At 41.0% G+C, this 27343-nt stretch overlaps 1 protein-coding gene across 5 annotated transcripts in view; it reads right to left on the minus strand.

The window, feature by feature from the left end:
• Window positions 1-27343, minus strand: part of Acap2 (ArfGAP with coiled-coil, ankyrin repeat and PH domains 2) — a 113376-nt gene that overhangs the window by 12361 nt on the left and 73672 nt on the right. For 2 of the 5 annotated variants that reach the window (XR_009586952.1, XM_021651224.2), the window contains exons 10-21: window positions 23470-23582; window positions 18438-18458; window positions 15261-15312; window positions 13146-13246; window positions 11753-11852; window positions 7536-7744; window positions 7131-7200; window positions 5800-5891; window positions 3914-4074; window positions 3375-3479; window positions 2894-2986; window positions 445-629 (exon numbers count right to left, since the gene is read on the minus strand). Coding sequence is in view for 3 of the 5 variants with exons in the window: in XM_021651224.2 (XP_021506899.1) it covers window positions 445-629; window positions 2894-2986; window positions 3375-3479; window positions 3914-4074; window positions 5800-5891; window positions 7131-7200; window positions 7536-7744; window positions 11753-11852; window positions 13146-13246; window positions 15261-15312; window positions 18438-18458; window positions 23470-23582 (1302 nt within the window). In the remaining 2 variants the exon portion in view is untranslated. The remainder of the gene's footprint in view (window positions 1-444; window positions 630-2893; window positions 2987-3374; window positions 3480-3913; window positions 4075-5799; window positions 5892-7130; window positions 7201-7535; window positions 7745-11752; window positions 11853-13145; window positions 13247-15260; window positions 15313-18437; window positions 18459-23469; window positions 23583-27343) is intronic. The other 3 variants (XR_009586954.1, XM_021651226.2, XM_021651228.2) reach the window with 2 other exon arrangements.

Below are 27343 nucleotides of genomic sequence, written 5' to 3' on the forward strand. Positions count from 1 at the left end.
AATTTTATGATATTTTGTAGTTTACCAGATCCATGAAAACCTCAATGCATTTATTTGAACCCCTAATATAGCCTGAATGCACTAAGTCACATCTCTAATACAGTCTGGATTCATTAAGTCACACCCCTAATACAGTCTAAACGCATTAAATCACCCCCCTAATCCAGCCTGAGTGCATTAAGTCACACCCCTAATACAGTCTGAATGCATTAACTTACACTCCTAATCCAGCCTGAATGCATTAAGTTGTACCCCTAAGATATCCTGAATGCATTAAGTCACACCCCTAATACATCTTGAATGCATTAAATCATCCCCCTAATACAGCCTGAATGCATTAAGTTACACCCCTAATACAGTCTGAATACATTAAGTTATACCCCTAAGATAGCCCAAATGCATTAAGTCACACCCCCAGCACAGCTTGAATACATTAATTCATACCCCTAATACAGCCTGAATGAGTGGTGTTGCTTGGTGTTCGTCTGAATTAGCCCAGTTCACATCTGCACCATGAGCCAAAGCCTCAGCCATTTTGGGAAGGTTTTTTTCATATGAAGCCCTATAAAGCTGAAGTCCTGGATTAAGATGTTTAGAGTCAAGAAACACAGATTCTTGCCTTTCTCCTTCTGGAAAGCAAAGCACAAACATATTTAATAAGAATGTGCCCTGAGCACAGAAGGCAAATTGTTTAATAAGTACAGAAAGAGTCTGCAAGAAGAAAGAGTTCTGTTGGGTAAATGACAGTAACAGTAGAACAGCAATGTGAAGAGGAACTTGAGCTAGTAAGCTGTAAACTCAGAAATGATTAGGAGAGAGAACTCTGGGCAGGTAAATGGCTGGGATATCTTCATAGTCCATATTTTACCTCAGTTTTCAAAATGAACTCTTAAACTCACAGTGTAAGCACTGTGACATAAGAAACCATTCATCTACCCTGTGAGCGTATGAGAGATTCGCACACAGATGTCATTATTTCTTAGAGACTCATCATTCCCCCAAACTCTTAGCCTGCTCATGGAAAGGCATCAACAAGTACTCTAGGCTTCTGCGGTCTGCCAGGATCCAGGGAATGTTAGTTACGGTTAAACAAAAAGCCTGGGCTCCTAAACAATTTACAACCACGTAAGTTCAAATCTTAACTTGGTTCCTGGGGTGAGGAACACCAACACAATTTACTCATTTTTAACTGATTCAAATGCTCTGAAGAATGCTTACTCCCCAGAGACTTCTCCAAGACTAAACACACCGAAGTCCCGAAAGGAAGCATAAAGGACCTACCGATGAGAGACAAACCCAAAGAGGGAGCTGCTGGTACAAGAGCAGTCACAGGAGGAGACAGGGACTAAGCGGACATGATTAAAGTTCTCAGCACACGCAGCAAGGTTTGCGTGAATGACTAACTAGAGGAAGGACTCCAAAAACCAAGAGAAACAACCACTTTCTCCTTAAACAGTATTGCTCTCCTCTGAGAACCTTTTAGCAAGATTAGCCAGCTACTTGAGAAACAGTCCAATCAACATTGAGAGCAGTGGAGAGGCAGCCCCTGTCAGACAAGCCTAAGGAAGCCCAGGTCCCCAGAACCCAGGTAAGAAGCCAGCACAGAGGCTAGCACCTGCAGCTTCACGCTGGGGAGGCAAAGACAGACGATGCATGGAACTCGCTGCCATCCCTGAGCTCCACATTCAGTCAGAGAGCTGTCCCACAGACAGAGGCAGACAACACATGGAACTAGAAAATATATTGAGGTGAGAAAACCCAGACCTGGAAAGGTACATGCCCCACCTTCTCTGCTGTAGGCAGATCTCAGCCCCTAACTGTTTGTGTAAGAGCATCTACATGAGATGGAGAAGATGCCAGAAAATCCAAGAGTGGTCTGGGACAGGGGAAAACAAACAAACACTCTCAGCAGTAAAATTGCTCTATAATTAAATAAAAGTAAATGTTACACTCAATTTAAAATCTAAAGCCACAATTGGTTAGACTTGAAACTGAACATATATGAGAAATTTCACTACATTTAAATTTTTTTATTTTGGGTATGGGTGGGTGCGAGGGTGGAGGGCATCGGACGGCTTTTGGGAGTCGGTTCTCGCCTTCCACCACCAAGGTCTCTGGCTTGAGTACAGGTGGCAAGGGTTGGCAGAGTGTGCCTCTGCCTGCTGAGGCGTCTCACCAGCACACTTTTAGGTATTTGAGAAACTCTTAATCCCCGCTTTGTTCTATTAGGAACTGCCGGGAAATATAATTTCAGATGCATGTCCTCTTATACTTAGTAATGCTGCAGAAAATGTGGTTTTCTGGGTTTTGACGCTTCTACACATTTAACTGCTTCCACTGAGTTTCATTCTCATGCTGCCCCTGATGCCACTAACGGTTCAGTAATTCCCATTACGCAAATTTAAATCTGCTGGTAAAAGTTTGGGAAAAGACAATTAAAAATACAAGAGAAATGAACAAATGGTAAATATAATGGCACAGTTATTTTTGGAATAAGTATACTGAACAAAAGAAAAAAATTATGTTCTGAATGATCCCATTGCTCTAAACTAGAAAGATGCCATCTTCTGCTATCATGACAAAAAGTAGAATGGCGTTTAGGGACTGAGGTTGTAATGGGATAGAATAGGCCAGTTACAGAGGCAAGCAACTATGGTAATGGAAACACCAGCAATTCCATGGACACACACACGGCTAGTGTGTGCTCATGCATTATGTTCTAATGCTTCAATTATACTCCAGGAAGGTGGGGAGAAACTGGGAAAGACACCAGATGTTAACCTCTAGGCCTCATGTGAGCACACATGCAAACATGCCCACGAAAGAGCTGACATTTGCCACCCACACTTCTCAATAAACCATACCAGTCAACAGGGTCTCCATCAGAACTTACCAGGCTCGTATAAGCTGTTGGCTGACACGGTGGAAGGTAACGATTCTCTGCCATCATCAGAGCCTTGCTGGATCCCACTGTCATTACTTTTGACTGTGTTAAAGGAAAAAAGGGGGGGGGGCTAGTGATTAACATTCACATCACTGAGAAAGCAGTCCCCCACAATCAACAAGTTATAAAATGAGCTGGTACATGGAAACATGAACTTGGCCACCGCCAGCACAGCACACTTATGCCATCTTAAGCCTTTTGTAATTCAGCTTCCGGGAACATACATCAATCACAAAGGCAGAAAACACACTTATTTTCAGAGTTCTGACCTATCTCATTACCCCACAAGTGCTGGGGGGTGTGAAGAGCTTAGTTTAGTGCATGACTGTGGTGATGAGTGACCCGGAGACGATGGGCAACACCCGGAGGAACGGTCACACCGCACAATGACCACTGGCACGGACTGGGGATGCTCCACAGCAGTACTTACTACTACGCAGTTTTGAAGAAGTATCAAAGTAGGAGAAGAGTGAATCTAGCTCATCAGGACAGAACAGAGACTCCCGCCTGGCCTCGTCGCTACTGACAGCAGCCACTGGGGACATGCAAGTTAGCAAAGCACAAAGCAGGCCGTAAGAAGTGGGGGCAGGGAAAACCGTTACTGGGGAAGTGTGGGGAGAACGTAGGAAGGAGACTGGTGGCTACCCAGATACCCAGGGGTTTCAGCATAATCGATTTATAATCCCGTCTCCCCTTGCTAGTAAGCAGTTGTACTCCGAAGAGTACAGACTGTGCCTAGGAATGCGAACCACTGGACAAGCTCAGGTTAACAGTCTTAACGACACAGAAATCCAGTTTTCTCTTAGAATGTGTAGAAGGAAACAGGCTTCTAACATTAAAAAAAAAACAAAAACAAACAAACAAAAAAAAACAAAAACAAAACAAAACAAAAAAAAAAACCCTACAATGGCCATAATTGTGAGATTAAAAAGGTGGCTTCAGCTCATGAAAATATCTGAGGTAAAATACCTGAGGTGTGGACAGACACTCTGCTGTGGCTCAGCCTCTGCTCCTCACAGCTTTTGGAGATGATTCTTTTCTCCTGCTCAAAAGGGGAGGACAACGTAGAGTCCTTATCCACAAATTTCCTCTCCACATACTTCGCTCTGATATATGCCTCTTTCTCCTGTCTGGGAAACAGGAAAATGCCATGATGTTCTATTTAGCCCCTTAGCATGGTGAACACTGAATGGATGCCACTAGATACTGAATCCAATGGTAGTTAAAAGTGACGGGGGGGGGGGGGGGGAGGGAGAGACAGAGAATGCTAGCGAGATGCCTCAGTAGTTTAGATGCTCTCCCAGAGAACCTGAGCTTGGTTCCCGCTCACATCACAACCATCTGTAACTCCAGGGACTCTGACAGCCTCTTCTAAAAACTTTGCTAAGTGAATCCGTAACAGCTAACATACAACATTATACAACATGCTTTCCTTCCAAACACAGGCTAATTTCAGTCAGATGAATTATTGGTAACCTGAGTAATCACTACTGATGACCAAAATTTTTCATATAATAACTACAATAAAACAAAACAGTGTTCCAGATTTAGAGTGTGGAAAATGTCATTTTTCTCTTATTACATAACCATAAAATATGCCTGTTCTAGCCAGGCGGTAATGAAATACACTCACCACTTGGGAGGCAGAGGCAGGAGAATCTCTGAGAGTTTAAGGCCAGCTTGGTCTACAGAGAGAGTTCAGGACAGCACACACAGAGAAACCCTGTCTTGAAAACAGACAAACAAAACCCAACATACACACACACACACACACACACACACACACACACACACGCCTGTTTCACATTTTTTCTTATTTTATTTTAAAATGTTTAGGTATCTGGCTAAAATAGGAAAGCCTAGGATCTAATAAATCTGTCCTATAGCAAATATTAAAAGTGGTTTAAATTACAGTGGCTTAGCTCAAATTTCAACGTAGGATTATGGCCAATGCAATCCTAATGCTACAAGTAAAGAATCCTACACATTAAACATAGTGTCAACCACAAAGACTAAGTGTTCCGAAGGCCCTGATTCAAGCAGAGCGGCTTCCCTCAGCAGACTTCTGTCTGGTTTTACACTCATGCTGTCTTTTCTGTCTTTGATCCGGAAGCCTCACAGAGCCGCCGGTCAAGTGTGTGATGAACACTTGCTGAGTAAGTCAGCTCATACACAAGGATTGGCAGTAAGCAGTAGGTCTTCGAGACATCAATGAACAGATCACATGGGGGGGGCTATGTGTACATGTTCGTGTATGCGCTTGTGTGTGCTGGTATGTGTACAGGCACATGGAACTCTCAGAGGTCACAACAACGGTATATTCCAGAGGTCAACAGCAGGTGTCTTCTTCACTTGCTCTCCCGGATTTTTTGAGCCGTATTTCTTTCACTGAACTGGAATTTACTAATCTGCTGAGATTAGCTGGCCAGCCAGCCCCAGGGATCCTACATGTCTGCCTCCCCAACAACGGGCTACAGACAAGCACTGCCATGCCTTGCTATTAACACAGGTGCTAAGGAACCAAACTAATGCCCACCAGAACTTTGGACCACTTTAGTGGCAAAAAGCTTTTACATTCCTATGTAGAAAACAAGTAATTTTTTTAATGATTCCTCTCAGCTAAAGACTACAAATGATTGACTTTCCAGTACAGTATATAGCTCTAATGAGTACACCTACAGTTCAATGTATAGATTTAAGAGGTACACTGGAGATGGACACAGGTACATTTAAGCAGAAGTAACAGCAACGACTTCTAAACACTCCATCACAATGTTTTATGATAATGGCAGTAAAATAAAGTCACAGCTGTATTTCTGATTAGGGAAGAAAGTAGCACATTAAGATAATCATACCTTTGTCCTGGCTGTGGTTTCTTTATTCCCATTTTATCCAGTTTAGCTTCATAAACACGATTTATAACATCATTCCCCAATTCACACATAAGCTATGTGGCAGGAAAATAAAAATGTAAGCTAAAAATTAAAAGTCCTAAAAATAAGATAAACTTTAAAAAGTCCTTAAGTGGGTACGATTAAGTAATTCACCTTTACAGACTACAATTATACATTCCACAAAGAAATTTTAAAGTTAAAATGAGCCAAAGGCTGAGAATATTTTCCATTTACCATTCTTTATGAGATTATCACTCCTATAAACAGGTACCTAAGAGATACCATCATCCATCCATCCATCCATCCATCCATCCATCCATCCATCCATTCAGATTTTCTAGATATAGATCTGTATTAAGAATCAGGATTGGGCTGGAGAGATGGCTCAGAGGTTAAGAGCACTGGCTGCTCTTCCAGCAGTCCTGAGTTCAGTTCCCAGCAACCACATGGTGGCTCACAACCATCTGTAATGAGATCTGGCGCCCTCTTCTGGCGTGCAGGTGTACATGCATGCAGAACAAATAAATTAAAAAAGAAAAAAAAAATCAGGACTGAGTCAGGCGATCTTTTAATCCTAGCACTCAGGACAGAGGTAGGTGGCACTCAAGGAGCTAAAGGCCAGCCTGCTTACAAAGTGAGTCCAGGACAGCCAGGGATCTGTTACACAGAGAAAACCTATCTCGAAAACCAAAAACTAAACAACAAAAGTCAGGACTCAGTGTTTAAAAAGCTCCGTTCTCAGCATTCACATCAGCTGCAAAGGACCTGACCCCTCTGGCCTCTGCAGGCTCCCGTGCTTAGTGTACATATTCACACACAGGCTCAACCACGGACATGTAATTAAAATAATAGCAACAAACCTCTAAATGAAGGCCACGTTTACCACGTGACTATCTATCTGTCTACGCATCACGACTACTGACTGTGCCTGTGTCCGTGGCTGGGCAAGAATTTTGACAATAAAGCAGCACATGCAGTTAGGTACAGCAAGTACTGGACAATTCAAGGACAGTGAATTTAAACTGGGCATATTTTTAAAGGTCGACATCCTCACTCCCACTTTATAAAAGCATTAAAACTCATCCAACACAGAGTTTACTGAAATCACTTCTGAACTAGCTCTGTCACCAGACAACTAGCTCCTTGTCAAATGCTGCCAAACTGTCGGCTTTCTTCCTCTTGGTCCACCTACTTCTCCACCTCAGTCTTCACCTCCCCACAGCAGCAACTCATCTCAGCTAGACGAGACCTACAATCACCTGTTAAAATTTTCATACAAATATTTATCTCACCTTTAGAAGCTCAGGCTCCCATGTGTCTAAAGTTAAGGATCGTACTTTCGAAAAATGAACCCCAAGACTCCTACACGGAGGGAAAAAGATCACATTATTCTTAATACAAAATTATCAAGTTACTATTTGCATATTTATAAACACACACAGAAATGGCTCCCATAAATAAATATGGGTGGATTCTCTGGGTATCACTGATGAACCAAAGTCTTCAAAAAATGCTTTACAAAAAAAAAATTATCCACTTTATAATATAAACCGGTAATTAAATCAAGGAACTGAGAAAAAGACTCATTGGCCAAAAAAAAAAGGGGGGGGGGGTTGGGAGAAAGAAACCAGGATAATTTGCAACATGCCATTTAACCCAAAGGAAGCCCCTCGCTCACTCCGGGTGAGCATACCCACCGATGAATCCCAGAGCACTCAATGCACAAGGTAATGCCCAAGTTGATGCTGGCCCACCGTGGGTCTGCCAGGCCACAGTCACAGCAGCTGGTGTTGCCGGGAATGCACTGGACACGCTGCAGCGCGCTTTCTCCTTTCAGCAATTTCTCTTTGGATTCATTTCCCGAGTCTAGGCTTCCTGTTGATGGAGATGATTTCTTATCCAGTTTCTAAAAGAATTAAGAATTGCTTAGTACTATAATGCTTTTTTGTAAAGAACTGTAAGAACTTGCTGCATGTTACATACTACAAACAAAAGGGTCCAACCCATAAATTAAACATCTACTTGGACAGGCATCACTGTAGGCACTGGAGACTGAAGAAAGAAAAGACTGCATTTTTATGAATAGGCTTCATCAGTGAAGGGGAAATGTACACATTCACAATTATGTGATCACTGACACTGAACATGTGAACAAGAGATGAGGGCAGAGAGAAAGGGAAGAATGGAGTGGGAAACATGATATTATTAAGACTCATATATAATAAGATAAAATCCTGGCACTTGGGAGGCTGCAGCAGGAGTCGCACAAGCTCAGTGACAGCCTGTGTTACACAGAAACGCCCTCTTAAAGAATAGAGTATTTCATGTCCCATTCCCCCAAAGTGTTAACTGTAAGAAAGTTATTTTAATTACTACAGTTAATAAACAGAAAAACTACACTATATGACACAATGAAATGCTAGAAAATATATCATCTTCATAGTGAACCAAAACCAAAACATAATATACGAAAAGCTAATTTTTATAAATGCACAGTCAACCCAATAATAAAAATGATTTACAAAGCACTGGGCTACACGCAAAAATAATCAGGCAAATTCTAAGATGTGGCTCTTGATTTTAAACTAAAGATGCAGTCTAAAGTCTCCACGCTCAAGAGCCTCCCACCCTGCACAAGCCTGCTTCACAGAAGGCATTCCATGCCTCTTACTGCACACCTTGTCAAAGCCTCTAACGGGGGATCACGGGCGGCAGGGGAACCTAGCCTCACTGTTCTGCTCAACAGTCATACTGTGAAACTGTTACTCTAAACGTTGACGTTTCTACTGATGTTTTGTGCTACTCTCGACTTGGTCAGGTAAGCGAGTGGCGGTTAATGCGGAGACTCGTAACTGAGCAAAGGGCTGAATACAGACATCGAGTGCTCAACTGTGGATGGCTCATGTGTTTCAACCTCCCACCGTCCAAGGCTCGGGGAAGAAGAAAGGGCAGAAATAATACAAGAGCTGGCAGACGTGAAGGACGCGGACACGGCGGCCCGCTGAACTCATGACAGCTGTGGTTACTTGCAGAAGACGTGGACAAGGTCAGGCCAATCCAGAGCCTCACATGGCTGGTGGGTGAGACCACGAGGGCCCGCCCCTGCCAGAGGCCCAGCTGGCAGCTGATGGCTGCCGAAGGCACAAGGTTTACTCTCCTGTGGAGATGGGGCTTGTGGCATGTAGGTGGTACCTCAGGAGTTAACTGCACACCCCGGTACACGCGGCAGCACCGAATGAACTCAGAGAGTCACTAACGGCACAACATCTAAAAGCAGGAGAGGAAGACGGAGTGGGGCACCATGGAGGGAGGTAGCAGCGGTGAATGTGGCCAAGATACAGAATTTCTAAAGACCAAAGGAAGATTATTTTAAACAACACAATAAATAAAAATACTGAGACCTGGTTCTCAACACCATTTAACTGTTTAGGGATGGGACTCAGCAAATGAGAATTTTTTTTTCCAAGAAGTGATGGTTAATAATTATAGTCCTAGTATATTTTGTATCATAACAAAATAACAGATGCAATGAAGAATGAACAAAAAGGAATTACTGGAAATTAAACAGATTCTAGCAGATTAGAAATATTCAAGAAAATAGTGTTAGTTCAGAAATTCCAGAGAGAGAGAGAATTAGACAAAAGAACTAGGAAAGATCAATAATAAGAAAAGCAACCCTAAAAACTAAAGAGCAAAAGAGCAGAAGAAAGAATATAATGCTGTTCCCACCCCTTCAAAAAAAGATGAGGTTTTTCCATGTAGACCAGGCTGGCCTTGAACTCACAGAGATCCCTTCCCTCTGTCTGGGATTAAAGGCGTGCACCAACACCACTGGCCATAATGCTGTTTTCTTAAGAATAACTGTTTCCATCCTAAAACTTCCATACTTACAAAGAGCACACTACCAAACAAATGTAAAGACAAAATAAAGCGCCACTTAAAAAAACATGACATCAGGCTAGAAAGATGGCTAAGAGGGTAAGAGCACGGTCTGCTCTTCCAGAGGTCCTGAGTCCAATTCCCAGCACCCACATGGTGGCTCACAACCACCTATAATGAAATTTGGTGCCCTCTTCTGGTGTGAAGTTGTACATACAGACAGAATGTTGTATAGGTAATAAAAGAATCTTAAAATAAAATAAAAAAGAACATGAAATCACAAATGCCTAACTTCATAGAAAATACTGAAGGAGAAATACATGGGTCAACAGAAAGAAAGGAACATTAAAAAAAATGACTCTGTAAGAAAATCCCAGGTTAAGTTGAGAGTGGTGGCACATGCCTTTGATCGAAGCACTCGGGAGGCAGAGGCAGGTGGATCACTGTGAGTTCAAGGCCAACCTGGTCAACATAGCAATCTCAGGACATCCAGGGCTACACAGAGAAACCCTATCTCAAAAAAACACTAAGAACAAAAATGAAAAGAAAAGGACAATTCCAGGTTAACAGCTATACCACATCAAAGTTTAATGGAATCTGACCCAGAGCCTAAATCATGGAAAGATGACGCAGGGAATACAAAATATCGAGAGCCAACATGCCCTTTTGCCGGTGTTCTCATCATCTGTATTCAACAATATCCAGGTAAACTGTAGACTGACAAATCCCTTCTCTGAGACTAACTGATTAGAACAGTGGTTCTCTCTTTTTTTTTTTTTTTTTAATTATTTATTATGTATACAATGTTCTGTCTGTGTGTACACCTGTACGCCATAAGAGGGAACCAGATCTCACTATAGATGGTTGTGAGCCACCATGTGGTTGCTGGGAAATGAACTCAGGACCTTTGGAAGAGCAGCCAGTGCTCTTAACCTCTGAGCCATCTCTCCAGCCCAGAACAGTGGTTCTCAACCTGTGGGTTGCAACCCCTTCGTGGGTAGAACAAGCCCTTCAGAGGGGTCAACTAAGACGATCAGAAAACACAGATTTTTACCATATGATTCATAACAGTAGCAAAATTACAGCTATGAAATAGCAATGAAAATAACTTTATGGCTGGAGTCACCACAATATGAGGAGCTGTATTAAAGGAGGACCCTGGCTTAGAACAAAGTGTTCCCTCAATGCCTGCTTAGGAAGCTTCTAAGTTTGATATACTCCTGAGAGCCCTAGAATTGCTCATGATAACCTCTGAAATACAACTTAGAAAACATTCCTTTTAGCTATCTGTCACCAAGCCCATGCCTCGGCCCAAACCTAACAACCCGAGAATGGTTCCATTTCTCAAGGCTTCATTCTGGCCTGCCCAAAGAATCTGTGATTCTCTGGGAGGCCTTTGACTAAGGGACAACATGCGCTTTCCTTTTTTGCTTTTTACTTAGTCTTATTTTAAAACTAAATAAAATTTCAAAACTCACAAAGTGTACACTATTGACAAAAATATCAAAAATAATTAGGAAAAAAAAATTGTTAGCATGGGAATACTTTATTTCAGTCCGGGATATACATTCAAATATTAAAATAAAGATATTTTTAGATACCAAAAGAAAATAGTGGGCAAGAGCTGAAGGTGTAGCTCAGCTAGAAGAGTGCTTGTCTAACAAGCACAAAGCCCCAAGCCTGATCCCAAATCCAGCCTAAAATCAGGGGTGGTAGCAAATGCCTGTGATCCTAGCCCTCAGGGAGAAGCAGGAGGGTCACGAGTTCAAGGTCACCTTCAGCTACATAGTGGGTCCCGAGCCAATAAAAGAGAGGATATAAGAAATTAAAAAAAAAAAAGTGGGTAGAGAAAGGAGGGAAAGGGAAGGGGGGAAAGGAGGAACATACAGAAAGGTCAACAAAAAAATCCGAACCTAAAACTTTAAAACATTTTCATTATATAAAATCATGGTCCATAAATGGATGACAGAGCCATATGACAAGTGAAGCTTAAAACAGCCACATTTCCCACGATACCAGTGACACCTCTACTAACCTCATCATCCTTCTCTCTATAAGCAGTTGCAATACTGGTCTGAACAGCCTTAATCCAGGCCTGGCGAAGCTTTTCGGAATCTGCCTGGAGCATGCAACTTCTAACAGGAAACAATATCATTTTGTCAGACAATAAATCAGAAGGGGGAAAAGCCCACACACTTTATTTTTTCTAACTATTCTGCTCAGCACATTTTAAATAATAATGTATGTGCATTAGTGTTTCACCTGTGCAGCACTGTGCGCGATGTCCTGGGAGGCCAGAAGAGCCCAGGAGAACTCACGGCCAGCTGAGTGCCACCAATGTGTGCTCTGGGAAGTGAACCCTGGTCCTTTGGAAGAACAGCTAGTTCTTATCCAATGAGCCATCTCTCTAACTACCCAGTAAAAATGTTATAGCAAAAAGGTAATGATTTTTAGCTAAAAAGAATTTTAGTTGAGAATTTCATCATTTATCTATCTTTTGGGCAAAGTATGGCTATGACAAAAAAAGTACAAATGAAAAAAACTATCTTTTAAAAACAAAATACCTATCCCAAAACCTAAAAAATACAAATGATCCAAATACAGTGGCATATGCCCTCCCTCAGGACCTAGGAATGTTGAGCTCCTGGTCTGCCCGAGTTAGTACAGGCAAGTATGGGGTCAGACTGGACTACAGAAGGAAATTTTCTCAAAATGTGTGTGTGTGTGTGTGTGTGTGTGTGTGTGTGTGTGTGTCTGTGTGTGTGTCTGTGTGTATGAGTGAGAGTGTGTGTGTGTTGTGTGTGTGTGTGTTGTGTGTGTGTATGTGTGTGTGTTCTTCTCATATCCTTTCTCCCTCCCTCTTCCTCATCTCTCCCTACCGTGTAAGCAGAATATTCCTTTCTTTTAAAATTTGGGTATATATTTCATCTGTCATACACTTTCAATTCAATGTAATAAATAATTTTTTTTTAATTTTTCACATGGACTAGGCATGGTGCCACAGGCTTGTAATCCCAGCTATTCAAGAGATTGAGACAAGAGAATGACAAGTTGGAGGCCCTGAGTTCAAGTCCTATGATCAGCAAGATTAAAACAAACAAACAAAAATATACCAGGGCTTTACAAGGGCACATTAATGCTGTTTTCTGGAGTGGTAGAGCTCACTCATAGGTGCTTGCCTCATATGCTCACGACCCACTGAGTAAATAAATAATCTCTACAGATTTCACACAATCTCCATGCTACACGGAGAGAAGCTACATAGAGACCTGGATATAACATCTATATTCGCTACTGCAATTTATTTTCAAAACATTAATTATTCTAGTACACTAAAACTCATAAATCAGAGTTCTCAAACGTGGAACAGTCCTTGAGGTGAACCACAGAAACATATCAACAATTCCCAAGCCCTGCAGACATCTTACTTTGTTGGAGAGACCACCTCAAAGCAGAAGCGCCGTTCGATGTCTTCACAGTGCTTCACCGTGCAGAGCCTGAGGTCTTCCACCACCACGGTGGGGCTGTCCTGCAGCGAGGAGGCAGACCCGGGGTTACTACCTCAGCTCTCGGCCCCCCAGCAACCGAAAACATCAGACAGGCTTCAGAAAATGGCTTCGTTTAAAAGCTCTCTACTTTATCATGCTGTTGCTAGAAACAGGAGTTATGTCTTCATACGGCTAATGAAGGTGGCCTGTACTGTGCATTTAATCTGTCCCATCAAACTACTATCTGCACATTAAGTGCACTCATTTGTAGAAAAAAACTGGCCCACACCTGGCATTTAATAAGTATTCAAAACAACTGCCTCCTTGTTGGCCCCTTCCTTACCACTCCTGTTCATTACTCTTTAGGGTCCCACTAACATACAGAAAACGATTTCTCCCCAAAGAGAAACCTTTAGTGAATCATGTTTTAAACAGCCCAAGAAGAAACAAGAAATTGGCAAATTCTTCTTAAAATTTTTACAAGAGAGATAAAAGGTTTTATCATTTTCTTAATCAAAATGTTAGTACACAAATCAGAAGAAAGCAGCAATGGATTAAGCACAAAGTTCACAAAGCCTGCAGCCATCTCAGAGGAGCGGGTGCCTAATGTTTCTAGTCCACAGCCTATCACTCAAAGGTGACTATGCGGAAAGCAAGCTGTCAATTAGTTAATGAATGGTCTTTATTTCCAGTGTCTAGCATTCTCACAAGCCCGCCCCAGTGTAGCTTTACCCCTTACTTTGAAATAAGGCCCAAGAGAACAAATACACAACACAGGAATAACAAAGGGGGGCCTTCCTACTGACATTGCTAGCAGTGTGTACTTTGATTTATGTCATTTTAAAGCCTTCTACACTATCACCGCTGGTCCTAAGATAATGCTTACTAAAGACTGCCAGCAACCTCAAAATGGCACTATGGGACTGCAGGCTTACTCCTGCCGCACAACTACCCAAAGCATTTAATAAAATAAAGATAATGATCTTGCTACACGAAACACGTCAAAGCTAGGAACTAAGACTTCAGAACCGGAGCTGGAGAGGCTCGGTGGTTACGAGGGCACACTGCTCTTGCAACAGGTGGGGTTTGGCTCAGGCAGCTGACACCTGCCTGCTAACTACAGTTCCAGGGATCTGATGCCATCTTCTGACCATCACAGGCACCACACCCGAGTGTACAAATCCACACTCAAGACATACATATTGACACAACTGTGAATAAAAATAAAATCCTAATAAAAAAAAAAAGGTGGAGATATGTCTCCGCAGTTAGGAACACTGGCTGTTCTTCCAGAGGACCCAGGTTCGAGTCCCATCTGTCACTCCAGTTCCAGGGGATCTGAGGCCCTGCTCTGGCCTTTGTGGGCATTGTATACATGGTACAGAAATATACCTGCAAGCAAAATACCCATACACATTCAAAGAAGAAAAAAAAAGTATTCAAAAGATTTCATAATGGGAGCACTGAAGAAACGGCTCAGCCTCTAACAGTGCTTATTGCTCAAAGGAGCACCGCTGGACTCCCAGCACCCACAACCACCCGTGACTCCCACTCCAGGGCCTCCAACAGTACTGGTCTCTGTGAGCCCCTGCACTCACATGCACACAGATGCATTCACACACACAATTAAGAAAATAATGCAGGGCACAGTGACACAAGCCTTTAATCCTATCACTCAGGTGACAGGCTACCAGATCTCTGTGAGTTTGAGACCAGCCAGGCTTGCACAGTGCATTCCAGGTCGGCTACGGCTGCATGGGGAGACTATGCCTCTGGGGGCACCGCAGTCACATGCACAAACTTGTACTCAGACACACATATACACACAAATGAAAAGAAACCTTTGTTTAAAAAAAAAAAATCAGATTTCAAATCCCTCCCCTTTTAAGGATCAAGTGTTACCAGGCCCCACTCCACTTGTTATAGTACCAAAAAGAAGTCGTTTCTAAAAATTTCAGGTGGCATTTATGGAATTCAGTATTCACTGAGACGAAGGGATAAGAACTAAAACTAAAACTCATCACTTTTCACTTTATAACATAACAGAGCACCTACCTTAAACTTTTTCTGGTAAACCAACTGATTGTTCTGTATGGAGAACCAGCGTCTAGACAGAAAGGAGACAAATTAAAGGTCGCACACACGTGGTTCTCTCAAGGTGGGAGTGAACTAGAAACCTGTTTAGAGAAGCGCCTTGCTTTGCTTTCAAAACTGAGGATCTCTACTGACAACTAAGAATAAGCATCTTTAAGAGAATCACAATTCAGGGAGACAGATCTACTGTTTTGTTTTATTTAACTTTATGTCATATTATATCTTAACAAAAGCTTTTATTTTTCCTGCTAAGACCACAAAATAATTATTTTTAAAATACAAACTTACAGGGTTTTTTTTTTGAGGTGCTCAAAATAATTAAAATCTCTCAAATACCTACATTTATGATATAGAAAACTTAATACTGTGAATAAAATGTCCACTTATGAAAGTAAAATATTAAGATAAATGGTAACTTATTTTTGACCCTTCAGAAGCTTAATTCAGCAAATGTTTGATCTGATCAACAAATAGAGACTGATAACTTTGAACTGTACCAAAGAGGAGATGATCACAAACTTTATTTTATATAAAACACTTCTTGGGAAAATAACGTTACCACATAGAATCCCACCAACTGCGAAAACGGCTCTCCTCATCACTGTTAACTGATGAGGAGAACAATTTGCTCCCAATGTCCTTCAGAAAAGAGGCTGGGCAGTGCAAGCCATGTGCACCGATTCTAATTTATTAAAGTAATAAAAAGAACTAAAGACATACAAAAAATAATAAAAATCACAGTCAAAAGCCATTCATAAAGGAAGCCAAACTTCTCACCAAGCACGAAAAGTGAACAGTATTTGAGCTGTTATTTTTAAATTAGTTTCAAATGAGATGATTTTTTTCAATTAGTTTATTAATCTATTAGCAGACAGAGATTCTACCTTTTCATTGATACTAATACAAAGTACTAGAGATTGTACTTAGGTGTCTTGAACGTCTATTTTTAAATTTTTAGTTATTACTCAAAAGCTGAGAAAGCATCCAGAAGCCTCAGCGTTTCTTAGGCCTTTTGCTGGGTGTGTAGGCTTTCTCGCCACTTAAAGACGTGTCACCTTTTTTAATGAACCAGAGTTTTGTTAAATAAGCATCTAAATAAAACAAGGTGGGCGCCGCTGAGTGCAAATCAACAGACCAGAAAAGGAAGAACTTCCAGGGTCTTGTGCAGGGCAGACAGCTGTTAGAGACGTTAGAGGGGACTCCTACACACAGACAAACGGTGCACCCTGCCTCGTGGATGACATGCAATGGAAACAGTCTCTGGATCTGATAAAATGTTGTTTTAAAACTCATTTGAGGAGGGTGAACTGTATTAATAGAACTGTGTAGACTGAACGTCATAGTAGTTGTCTTACATAGTTTGGAGAAAACTACAGTTTTACTGAACTCTGACAACGCAAACTTTTCATGCTTCTGAGGTTTTCAAAATTATCTTTTTCTTTTGACCTAGCCCATCTTAGAGCAGTATTCCCTACAAATAATCATCATCATCTTCTAGATAGAAATGTCTCTGTTCCATCGAGGACCATTCCCTTTGCTTATTAACCTTATGGAGCGTATGTATTTCTGAGGCTCAGTTTCCCTGACATTTATGTGTTTCCAGGTGACATTCTGATATCACTGGGTTTTATAAAATACTTAGAAAAGGCAGTACAAATTTCTCCTCATTTTCAGTCTCCTTAAATAAAACATAATAATATATCATAGGTAGAGGAAAATGAATTACAAAGATGTGTTTGCCTGACACAATCTTCTTTCTACTACCACTGAAACCACACATTTAACATCAACCAGAACTTGAACCAGGTAAGGGAATACAGTTGATGTTTTATATATATATATATATATTTAAGGAACTATCTAACCCCTTTGGACAGGTCTCATACTCACGAAGTGGGCTGGCCAGATTGCCATGGAGCCCTGGAGATCTGCTTGTCTCTGTCTCTTCAGTCCTGGGAGCATAAGCACTTGCCAGGACACCTGGCATTTGTATGCCGTTAGCTCAAACGCCAGGCCACATATTCACAAGACAAGCGCTTTACTGTAGACTGAAGAGAGTTTTCAATTGTTCTGGGAAGTATTCTTAGTGACTATTAATATTTCCAAGAAAGGGCAGCCCATGAATTAAACACACACACATACACACACACAAATACTCAGTATTTGAAGCACTTGGTACAGGAAATTTTAAAGTACTTCAAAAACTACACCTAGATTCAACAAACAAGATCTGGAAAGATCGTGCTAACCCAGTACACAGTCTACAAGACTAAAATATGGAGCACAAAGTAAAAAACAGTTTCTAATTTCCTATGGGTAAGAAAAGTTAAGATATTTTGTATCTACCTCAAATAGAAGTAATTTAGAACAGCACATTACATTATTTTTAAAAAATACTCATACTATTACATACCAAGGAGAACTTCCAGGTGACAAAATTCGGGTCAAAAGAAAAAAAAAAGATATTTATAAAAATCAAATATATTTTACCATGTTTGCTCTTAATATAAAAAATATCGGTAGAAGTCACAGTTCTAAATCTCATGAAGCTTTATAACTAAAACTATATAAGTTATAGGTTCATATATATTCATATATATATATTCAGGAGCTAGATAAATATTTAATACAACTTAAAAACCTAATGCACTGGTTTTGTTTTTTCAATTCAATTTGTTGTTTTCATGGGTATAAAGTGGTAAAACAAGAAAACCTATGAGCTGACAACAAATTCTTTCAACATAATCAGCTCATCCCAGGGACTCAGCCCAGCTCTGCTCCATCTTGAAACAGTTTGCTACTTAATGTCCCTCATTAAAACACAAAAACATACACACACACACACACACACACACAAGCCATAGGATATTCCTAGCACTCAGTCTGCATCTGTTGTGGCTAATTTTAAACACGACAACTGTCCCTTCCCATTTCAATTCAACTGAGGACATGGGCAATTAGAAGATATAATACTCTTCCTCAAATAAATGTTTCTATTTTATTTCCAATTTAGAGCATGAAGAGATTATTTTTTTAATCCATTGCAAGTAATCCAACTGAAAGCAGGTTAATTAGGTGCTTTCTCGTGCTACAGAGGACACTGGGTAAGAAGAGGAAGGGCGGGAAGCTATTTGGTACCTGATATGATCGGGCTTTTTCCTGTCATGTGAAAAAATGGGGCAGGGTTAAAACAAAAGGGAAAGGTGTAAAAGAAAGAAAATGCAAATGCGCAAATAAGCAAAGGATGACACAAAAACAAAACAAAAAATTAAAGAAACAAGCTTAAGCTAATACCCTAATACTGTAGTCAGAAAGTATGTGTGTTTTATTTATGTATTATAAATAAATGCATTTCATAGGACTTCAATTCTTAGGAAAATGAAATACCTTGAAAATATCTGAATTATGATATTACTATTACCTTAAATACCTATTATGAATTTCTGCCTCTATGGTCATAACTAGAAAATACAGATGGTATTGGGCCACCCACTAATAAGATGTGCCTGGAAAATGGGTAGAAAGTCACTTCACGTTTCTCTACAGAAGCCTTAAGATACAAAAACTTCTTGGAAGGAAAGATGGTTCGCCCATAAAATGCTGACTGAATCAGCCCTCCACCTGCCCACACCCATCCTCACTAGCTAATCAGAGACTCCAAGGCCACATATACACACAATTCTTTGACTAGTTTTAGGGGAGAGGAGGAGGAGAAAGGTGGAGACAGGCTGAGCTATGCAGTCCAGGCTAACCTTGCACCCATAATCCTCTTGCCTCCCTGCTCCCAGGATCTATAGGTATGCACACTCTACCCAGCATACTCATCTTTAGTCTGTATACATTCTTCTTACTTTAAAACAAAAAGCCAATAAAAACATTTCTATCTGTACCAGCAACAAACAGAAAAACTTTGTATAATACATTTTACGCACTGGGTTATATTTTCTGATCCAACAAAGGAGTCTGCTTTTTTATTAGCCTTTCCAACTTAGTGTTAAATTATGTTAACAATTATTTTGTTGTTCCTCTTTTGCAAACTCATTATAAAAAGCAAAAGAGAAACATAGGCTCCAGTGTTTAAAGTCCGAACTAAAACTGCCATACCAAGATGACTTAATAAGAAAGCTCACTGTGCCGGGTGTGGTGGCGCAGGCCTTTAATTCCAGCACTCTGAAAGTAGAAGCAGGCAGATCTCTGAGTTCAAGGCCAGCCTGGTCTATAGAGCAACTTCCAGGACAGCCAGGGCTACACAGATATCCTGTCTCCAACAGCCCCCACCCCACCCCACTCCATCCCCAACAAAAAGAAGAAAGAAAAAAAAAATGAAAAAGAAAGCTCATTGTAGCAGACCGAAGTATAGTGCTTGGTTCTAGGACCCAATCACACATATCTGAATCTGCGGATGCTCAAGTTCTTGAGGATAAAATGTAGCATTTGCACAGAATCATAACATGTGAGAGCATGAGTTTGTGAGGGAAAGACAAATGAGAGGAAGAGGGAAAAGAGGAGAAACTGTGTATGTGTTGGGGGTGTATATAAGTGTGCATGTGAGTGTATATGTATGTGAGTGTTTGCCTGTGTGTATGTATGTGTATAAGTGTGTATGTGGACGTGTGTGTGTGTGTGTGTGTGAATATGTGTGTTTGTAAAACTCTTGCCATGCTGCTCTCTTCTGGGCTCAGCTGATTTTCCCACCTGAGCCTCCTGCATTAACTGAGACAATACGCCTGTTTCCAGCTAATCACTCCTAGATTTACTTATGATTGCTATTACAATGTAAGTGCTAATTAAATAGCACAATTGTATTGTTTAAATAATAATTTTTTAAAAAGTTTCTGTAAGTACAGAGATTTTTTTCTTCCAAAACTGATGGTTTCCAGTTGGGTGAGTCCACAGTGTGAGGTCACGCAGTGGGCTAACACTGTAGCCCGTTTATATGCTGAGCTGCCACAGACACTGAGAAGATATAAGATTGGCAATGCACACAGGTCATGAACTTTCATTCTTATTCCGTTGGCTCTCATGCACAAAACACGATTTTTATGCTACACTATTTAATACGACAGTACTTTTAACGTAAAATTGTAATTTACGAAGCACGAGGGAGATTGTTTTAACTATTTGGAAATTAATAATCACTTAACATATCCCTCCGAATGGAGAGCTTTAATAGCTGGTGCTGGAAACATGACATAACTTCATCAAATTATAGATAAGATCAAATGCATCATTATATGATTGATTGGTGCCTTATGGTAGTTACAAAAAAGAAAAACTTTCCTTGAAACCAATCAAACAATATTTTCTAAAAAGTCCTTAAGCAGTGGGCAGAAAAGCGTGATCTCTGGCGAGGCAGATTCTGAGACTTTTAACGTTAAGGAATGGATAGTCTGATTCAGAGGCTGTAGAATGTATTACAGTAAATTAGATGAAAAACTAGGGAAGACACTAAACCAAACGTGGATAGAAGAAAATGACTTCCATTTCCTGCGATTAGATTTTTGAAATGCCTAATTTAAGAAATGTAAATGCATTTGCAATTTTTAATATTAATAATACCAGAGGAAAGCTCTCAGTAATACTCCAAGGATTCCTGGTCCTTCTTCTCCCATCTATATCACTCCTTTCAGCAATATTTTGCATATCATCAGTCCCCAAAGGTTTTGCACTGATCTGGCTCACAGCTTGGCACCAGTAAGGGTGGTGGAATCCTCCGGAGGCTGGGCCTTCTGCTGCTGAGTACATCATTGAGGGCACTGCCTGAGCAAGGGATCAGTGGCAGTCTCCTGAAGTAAGTCTGCTGTCTGACAATGGTCACTTAAAAAGAGAGAAGGCAGAGCCTGTCCTGCTCTCTGGCTTCCTGGGTCCACGTAAGATCTCAGCCACACAGGTCTGCTACTGAAAGAGCCGCTCAACGCAAGCCCTCAACGTGTCTCCCAATCTTTAATCTCCAGACTACAAACGATGAGAAAAATGAATCCCTCATTTCAATCCTCTCGCTAAATCTCCATCTCCTTACTGAAAAATAAGTTGACCTACAATCTGAGATTCTGATGGTCACAGAGAGCCCAGCCCTTTGAACAGCTAATACCCTTTCATCCTGCAGACCCTAGCACATTTACAACAGGGAATTTACAGAGGCTCCCGACCTGATCTTGTTTTAGTATCAATGCAGCTGATATGATTCCTAAAACAGATGATAGAAAAATGATAAGATCTGCATCTGATCTACTGATTTTATTCTACTGAGCTGAGCAGCCAGAGAATTCTCCACTAAGACCCACTGTGTACAGGCTGGAGTCTGAGATCAAATTTCTCACTGAAGTTGTCCGAGGAAATTCACTTCTCTTTTTAACATAATGGTTATATTTCTGGGGATTTACTGTTTTTGTTTTTGTTTTTGTTTTCACTTTCTTAAGCTTTAAGAAGGTAGTTTGTAAGTCTGAAGGTTAAATTTCAATTCTAACATTACACTATAAACCTATATTAGCTGAATAATCTTATTGTAAAATTTACTACATACCAATTGCTTCTAGTTTCCTATACTAACTATAGAATTGTCAAGAAGGACTTAGAAGGACTATTGTTTTACGTTTTAGCTCATAAAACAATTTTAATTTTTCATTTCCACAGTATAACAACTAGAAGCATTATTGATAACCAAATCACTACTGCTGGTTCTCTAGTACCTACATCTTATTTAAAAGTTCTACATAACTCAGAGACTTAAGAGTAAATATTGCTATTCTTTCCAGTTTACATTCACTCTCGGATGAAGAAAAATACTTCAAATAAAACCACGTCCCATTTAGATTTTCTACATAATCAAATACTAGAGAAGTGCTCAATAAACCGCTGACATTTAAAAATGTCACTGAATGCCTTTGACCTTCAGTACCAAAACATCTAAATAAGAACAATCAGGACCCATTTCAACACAGCATTGGGAGTCCCATTTACGTTAACAAAATGGACACTAGATGAATGTACAAATGACTGTACTGAGAAGACCCTCCTATGTCAGTATTATTCATCTAAGGCACGGCCATCTCCATCACGGCTGAGTGCCTGACTTCTCCTAACACAGGCGAAGACATGTCGACCAACCCTGCAACAGCAAGTCAGGTACCCAGAACACATACGCTACTCTCCATTATTGTAAAATTGTCCCTTTTTATTTAAACAAAAAGAAAAAAAAAAAAGGCAACCTTAACTAGACAAGTTACTAACATTCAGAAGGAAGACCCTGAGCCATACAGCCTTTCAATACTACTTAGCATAAATTTATTTCACTTATCATATTAATATGGTAAAATACTTTATATATTTTTTGCTGTGTTTTGTAAATTTTGATACAATATTTTATTATGCAACCCAGGCTGGCCAGGAACTCAAATTTCTCCTGCCTTAACTCCCGATAGGAGATTACAGGTATTCCCATGACATCTGGCTATAATTCTAGTAAGACATTCAATAGTTTTATATTTTATAAAAATTAATTCAGCAAAAATTAAAATTTAGTGATGGCCGTCACATTTATAATAAAGAAAGAATGGCCACCATGACTTCCCGTATCCCACTGAAGTGTTATTACAAAGGTGAAAAGATAAGGGTCACCTGAGTTTTAGACCCTTAAGTAAATTTTGTTTCATTGGTTTTTTTTTTTTTTGTTTTGGTTTTTGGGTTTTTGTTTTTTCCAATATAGGGTTTCTCTGTGTAGCCCTTGCTGTACTGGAACTCGATCTATAGACCAGGCTGGCCTGGATCACAAAGATCTGTCTACCTCTGCCTCCTGAGTACTGGGATTAAGATTGCTGAAATTAAAGGCATGCATGGCTGCCACCGCTGCCACCTGACCACAAGTAAATTCTTTTAAATATATATATATATATATAATTTATATGTAAATGAGAATTTAGTCATCATAAACCAAGCATTATAAAATTCTAGGTTTCTCCTTTAAGCCTTGACTTTCAAATCTAAACACCTTGAATTTTCACTTTTTGCCTGACCCCTAAAATGCATCCTTCCTCTGGTGGGCTCAATTAAAGAAAGTTACTAAGGAATCTGTAGAATTCAGATCGTTCTGGGGAAAATGAGTTGCCAATTACAGGGAAAGGCAGAAATGGCAAACACATTAGCATCAAGACTAACGTGTGAAGTCCGTTACCTGTTCCATGTTTTGAAGGCGTTGCTGGCTCGCTTGAACAGATACCCTTCCATGACAATGCCATTCGCAGCATCTACGTTATACTCTAGCTTGGAATCATCACTGGAGAAATCCTGGACAAAGTAACACACACACGTTCAGACGACTGTGTTCCCAGAGAAATACATTTATTTAGGAAAAAGACTTCAAAAAGTTTGGAGTAAGACTTATGGTAGAAAGGGGGAAAGAAACATGATAACTGAGAGGTGCTTCAACAGATTAACAATTCAGGGCAATATGGTGGAACAGTTAAGATGATGATGGAATACACAACTATATAAGACATGCTGCAGAAAGAAGAGAAACTCTGAGAAAAGTAAAAATAAAACACAAACAAAGATGCAAAGGAAAGAACTAAGCATTATACAAGCATTATGTCTAAAGGCATTCAGTGTGGCCAATATTCTACGGCCATACATGTTCATTTTAAATGCATGTCAATACAGTTCACTGGAATTGTCTGAATCTATCTTTATTTCCTAAACATATCACTACCGTGGCATCTCTTAAATGTAAGTTCAGAGATGGGATAAAACTCTAGAGAATATTTCCACAAAGTATAATTTGATTGGCAAAGGAAAAGGGCTTGAAGAGGCAAGTCTGAAGCAGGCATGCTGGAGTCACTTTTCTGGACAGACAACAGGATCACAGTTGGTTTTCTATCCAGCCCTGTAAGCATACGCTCAATGCAATTCAAATTTCCAGCTTTTCTCCAGTTTCCAAAGTTTAAATCAAGGGTCAATGGGCTGGAGAGATGGCTCAGAGGTTAAGAGCACTGGCTGTTCTTCCAGAGGTCCTGAGTTCAATTCCCAGCACCCACATGGTGGCTCATAACCTCTCTATAATGAGATCAGGTGCCCTCTGCTGGGCAGAATAATGTATAAATAATAAATAAACATTCTAAAAAAAAAGAAGAAGAAGAAGAAGCAGGAGTCCAATACTTAAAATATTCCAAAGTATTTTGAACAAAACAACAAAGTAGCTGGTATCATAGCAAATTCAAAATGATAAAAATGAGCTTCGGAGCTTTCAAAGTTTCTCTAGCACCAATGATTAAGTCAGAATTCTCTCACTTCTACACCAGTGACTTAAGTCAGAATTTTTTAAACTTAACACTTATTTTATTGTGTGTGTGTGTGTGTGTGTGTGTGCGTGCGTGCGTGCGTGCGTGCGTGCGTGCATGTGTGTGGTTTGGAGAGTACCCTTGGAGGCCAGAAGAGGGTGCTGAGTTGTCTGGGCCAGAACTGCAGGTGGCTGTGACCTGCTCACAGGGGTGCTGGGGACAAGTTCTGGTTCTCCGCAAGAACAGCTCTGAGCAATCAGGCACAGCTCAGCCCAGACAAAGACCTCCGCCTAGCTTGACATTCTTTTGGCAGAGGCTGGGTGACGCACAGCTGTGAGAAACCAGCATTGGAGGAGAGGCAGCGCGAGAGTCACCCCAGGGCTTCCTGACATGAATGTGCTACAAATGTGAAGAGGAAACAGGTTGAATTAAGACTTTTTTAAATTCCTGGTATCTTTCGGTTTTAAGCATAAAAAGCCAAGCTATGCATGAATCATATTTCTGCCTCCTTTTTCTTCGGGATAAAAAGAAAGAAAGAAAACATTAGTTCCTTCATTAAAACTTTAAGTCTGTATGGACATCTATTTTCTAAAATTCCCATTACCCTGTGTGTGCGCTCGTGTACCTGTGTGCATGCATGCGTACACAAATGTGTGGGGCTGAGACTGAACGCAGTACTCCAAATACAGCAGGCAAGTGCTCTGCGCCAAACACATGCACATACCTGAGCCATCCTCCACAGCAGAGGGCATTACATCAGTGACAGACCTGACTGACTTTTGCAACATATATGGATGCATGTATGTATGGTGCCTGTGCCTGTGCCTGTGCGTGTGCGTGTGCGTGTGCGTGTGCGTGTGCGTGTGTGTGTGTGCGTGCGCACGCACACATGAAGCCAGGGGTTGACATCAAGTGTCTTCCTCTGTTGCAGTCTGCCTTACCTTACTTTCTGAGACAAGTTCTTCCACTACACCTGGAGCTCACCAATTTGGCAGGACTAGACTAGCTGTCAGGCAAGCTCCAGAGGTCCGCCTGGCTCTATTTCCCTAGCACTAGTATCACAGGTGCAGGCCACTGCTCACAGCTTTTCACAGATACTGGGAATCCGCCCGCAGCCCTCACTTCAGTAACGTCTTTAAAGGTTTCATGTGCTTTCAGTTTCAGTTTTTATTTTTATATTTTAAATTAGCATAGAATATAATGGGTTTCGTTCTGACATATTCATATGTGTACATTTCATGTACTTGGTATTAATATATTAATCTAGATTCCACATAAGGAAAAAACTTACTTTTTTTTTTTCCTTAGAACTTACTTACTTCTGATTCTTGCCTATTCTGTTTTCTGCTTCTACCCATCTTCCTACAGATGACATAATTTTATTCTTCTTTAAGGCTAATGGAAACTGTGCACACATGCATGTATGTTCCTTAGCCCTGTCTGCGGACAGACACCTGGACGACTCCACACCGTGAATAGCGGCAATTAACACGAGTGTGCAGGCGTCTGTGCAATGTGCTTCCTTTACGTGCCTCAGGTGCCGGCCCAAGTGTGGTGGGGCAGCTGCCACCATAGGATAGTTTTAGTTTCTTGGCAGGACTAAATGGATTTTTTGTTTTTGTTTTTGTTTTGTAGCATCTGTAGGCTCTTAGTAATCATTATGATACTCAGAGCATAAATAATAGGGCAAGGGGTACAATGGTAGTGTGCTTGCCAACATGAAAACAATAATAAGAAATAAGCTTTCCTTGAATGGGCAATGACTCCAGGTGTCTACTTTCAACTACTTCTTGAGATAGATGAGTCTTCCGTCTAAGCATTACTAATGTCCCTTAAGTACGCAGATGTAGCACGCTGCAGTAAGTTCCCTAAGGAAGCAGCTGGACAGACTGGCTGCGGCATGGCTGCTGGAATCTCCGCAAGCATGTTCGCAACCTGACAGTTAGGAGGAACACTCAAAGGAAACTGGAGAAGATGAAAACCAGAAGACAAAGAAGTCAACAGAACAAGGGCATCTGCCTCTCAGGGAAGGTAGAAGCTTTGCTTTCTCAGACATGCAGCGCTATCAAACTTTACTGTAAAGCTGATGGCAGCTAAGACAACAATGTGTTGGGACAACTAAGACCAAACGACAAGGGGGTGGAAAACACAGCCCAGAAGCACGGGATGGAAGAGGCGTGGGCTGTGACAGGTGTTGTGTCGCAGAATGGCACTGTTCTGAGGGCGCTGTTGTAACTTGCCCGGGATCAACAGGCTATCGGCAAAGGGAAAGCAGATCTCTACCCGCTACACACAAGAATCCAGCTGCACATGAATTAAAGAGCTACGTGCAAAGACTGGGACTACAGCTCTGGGGCAAAGCGCCTGCCTGTCACACGTGAGGCCCGAGCTCAATCCCCAGCACCACTACAAAAATGTCAACAATAAAGCAGAGGCGTAAACATGAAAAGCAAACCTACGGGGGAGAGGTGCGCATGGTCTTGTGATGGGAACTGCAGAACAAGCTAACAAAAGCACCTGACACAGGGCTGAGAACCGTGAAAATCTAGAACACGTGTGTCTACAGTATATGAAGAACCTGACCATCAGGTAGTTAGGAAGCCTGGCAGGAAAAGGAAAAAGGGGGAGTAGGTAGTTCACAAGCTGGGAATACAACCGACAGACACAATTCACTAGTCACGAATAGTGAATAAATTAAAAGCACAGTGAGGTGTCCATGTCCACGGCACAGTGATGAGGACGGCCTCACCACACTGGGCACGCACACGCACA

Source organism: Meriones unguiculatus, chromosome 17 (assembly GCF_030254825.1).
Source record: "Meriones unguiculatus strain TT.TT164.6M chromosome 17, Bangor_MerUng_6.1, whole genome shotgun sequence".
Classification (NCBI taxonomy): Eukaryota; Metazoa; Chordata; class Mammalia; order Rodentia; family Muridae; genus Meriones; species Meriones unguiculatus.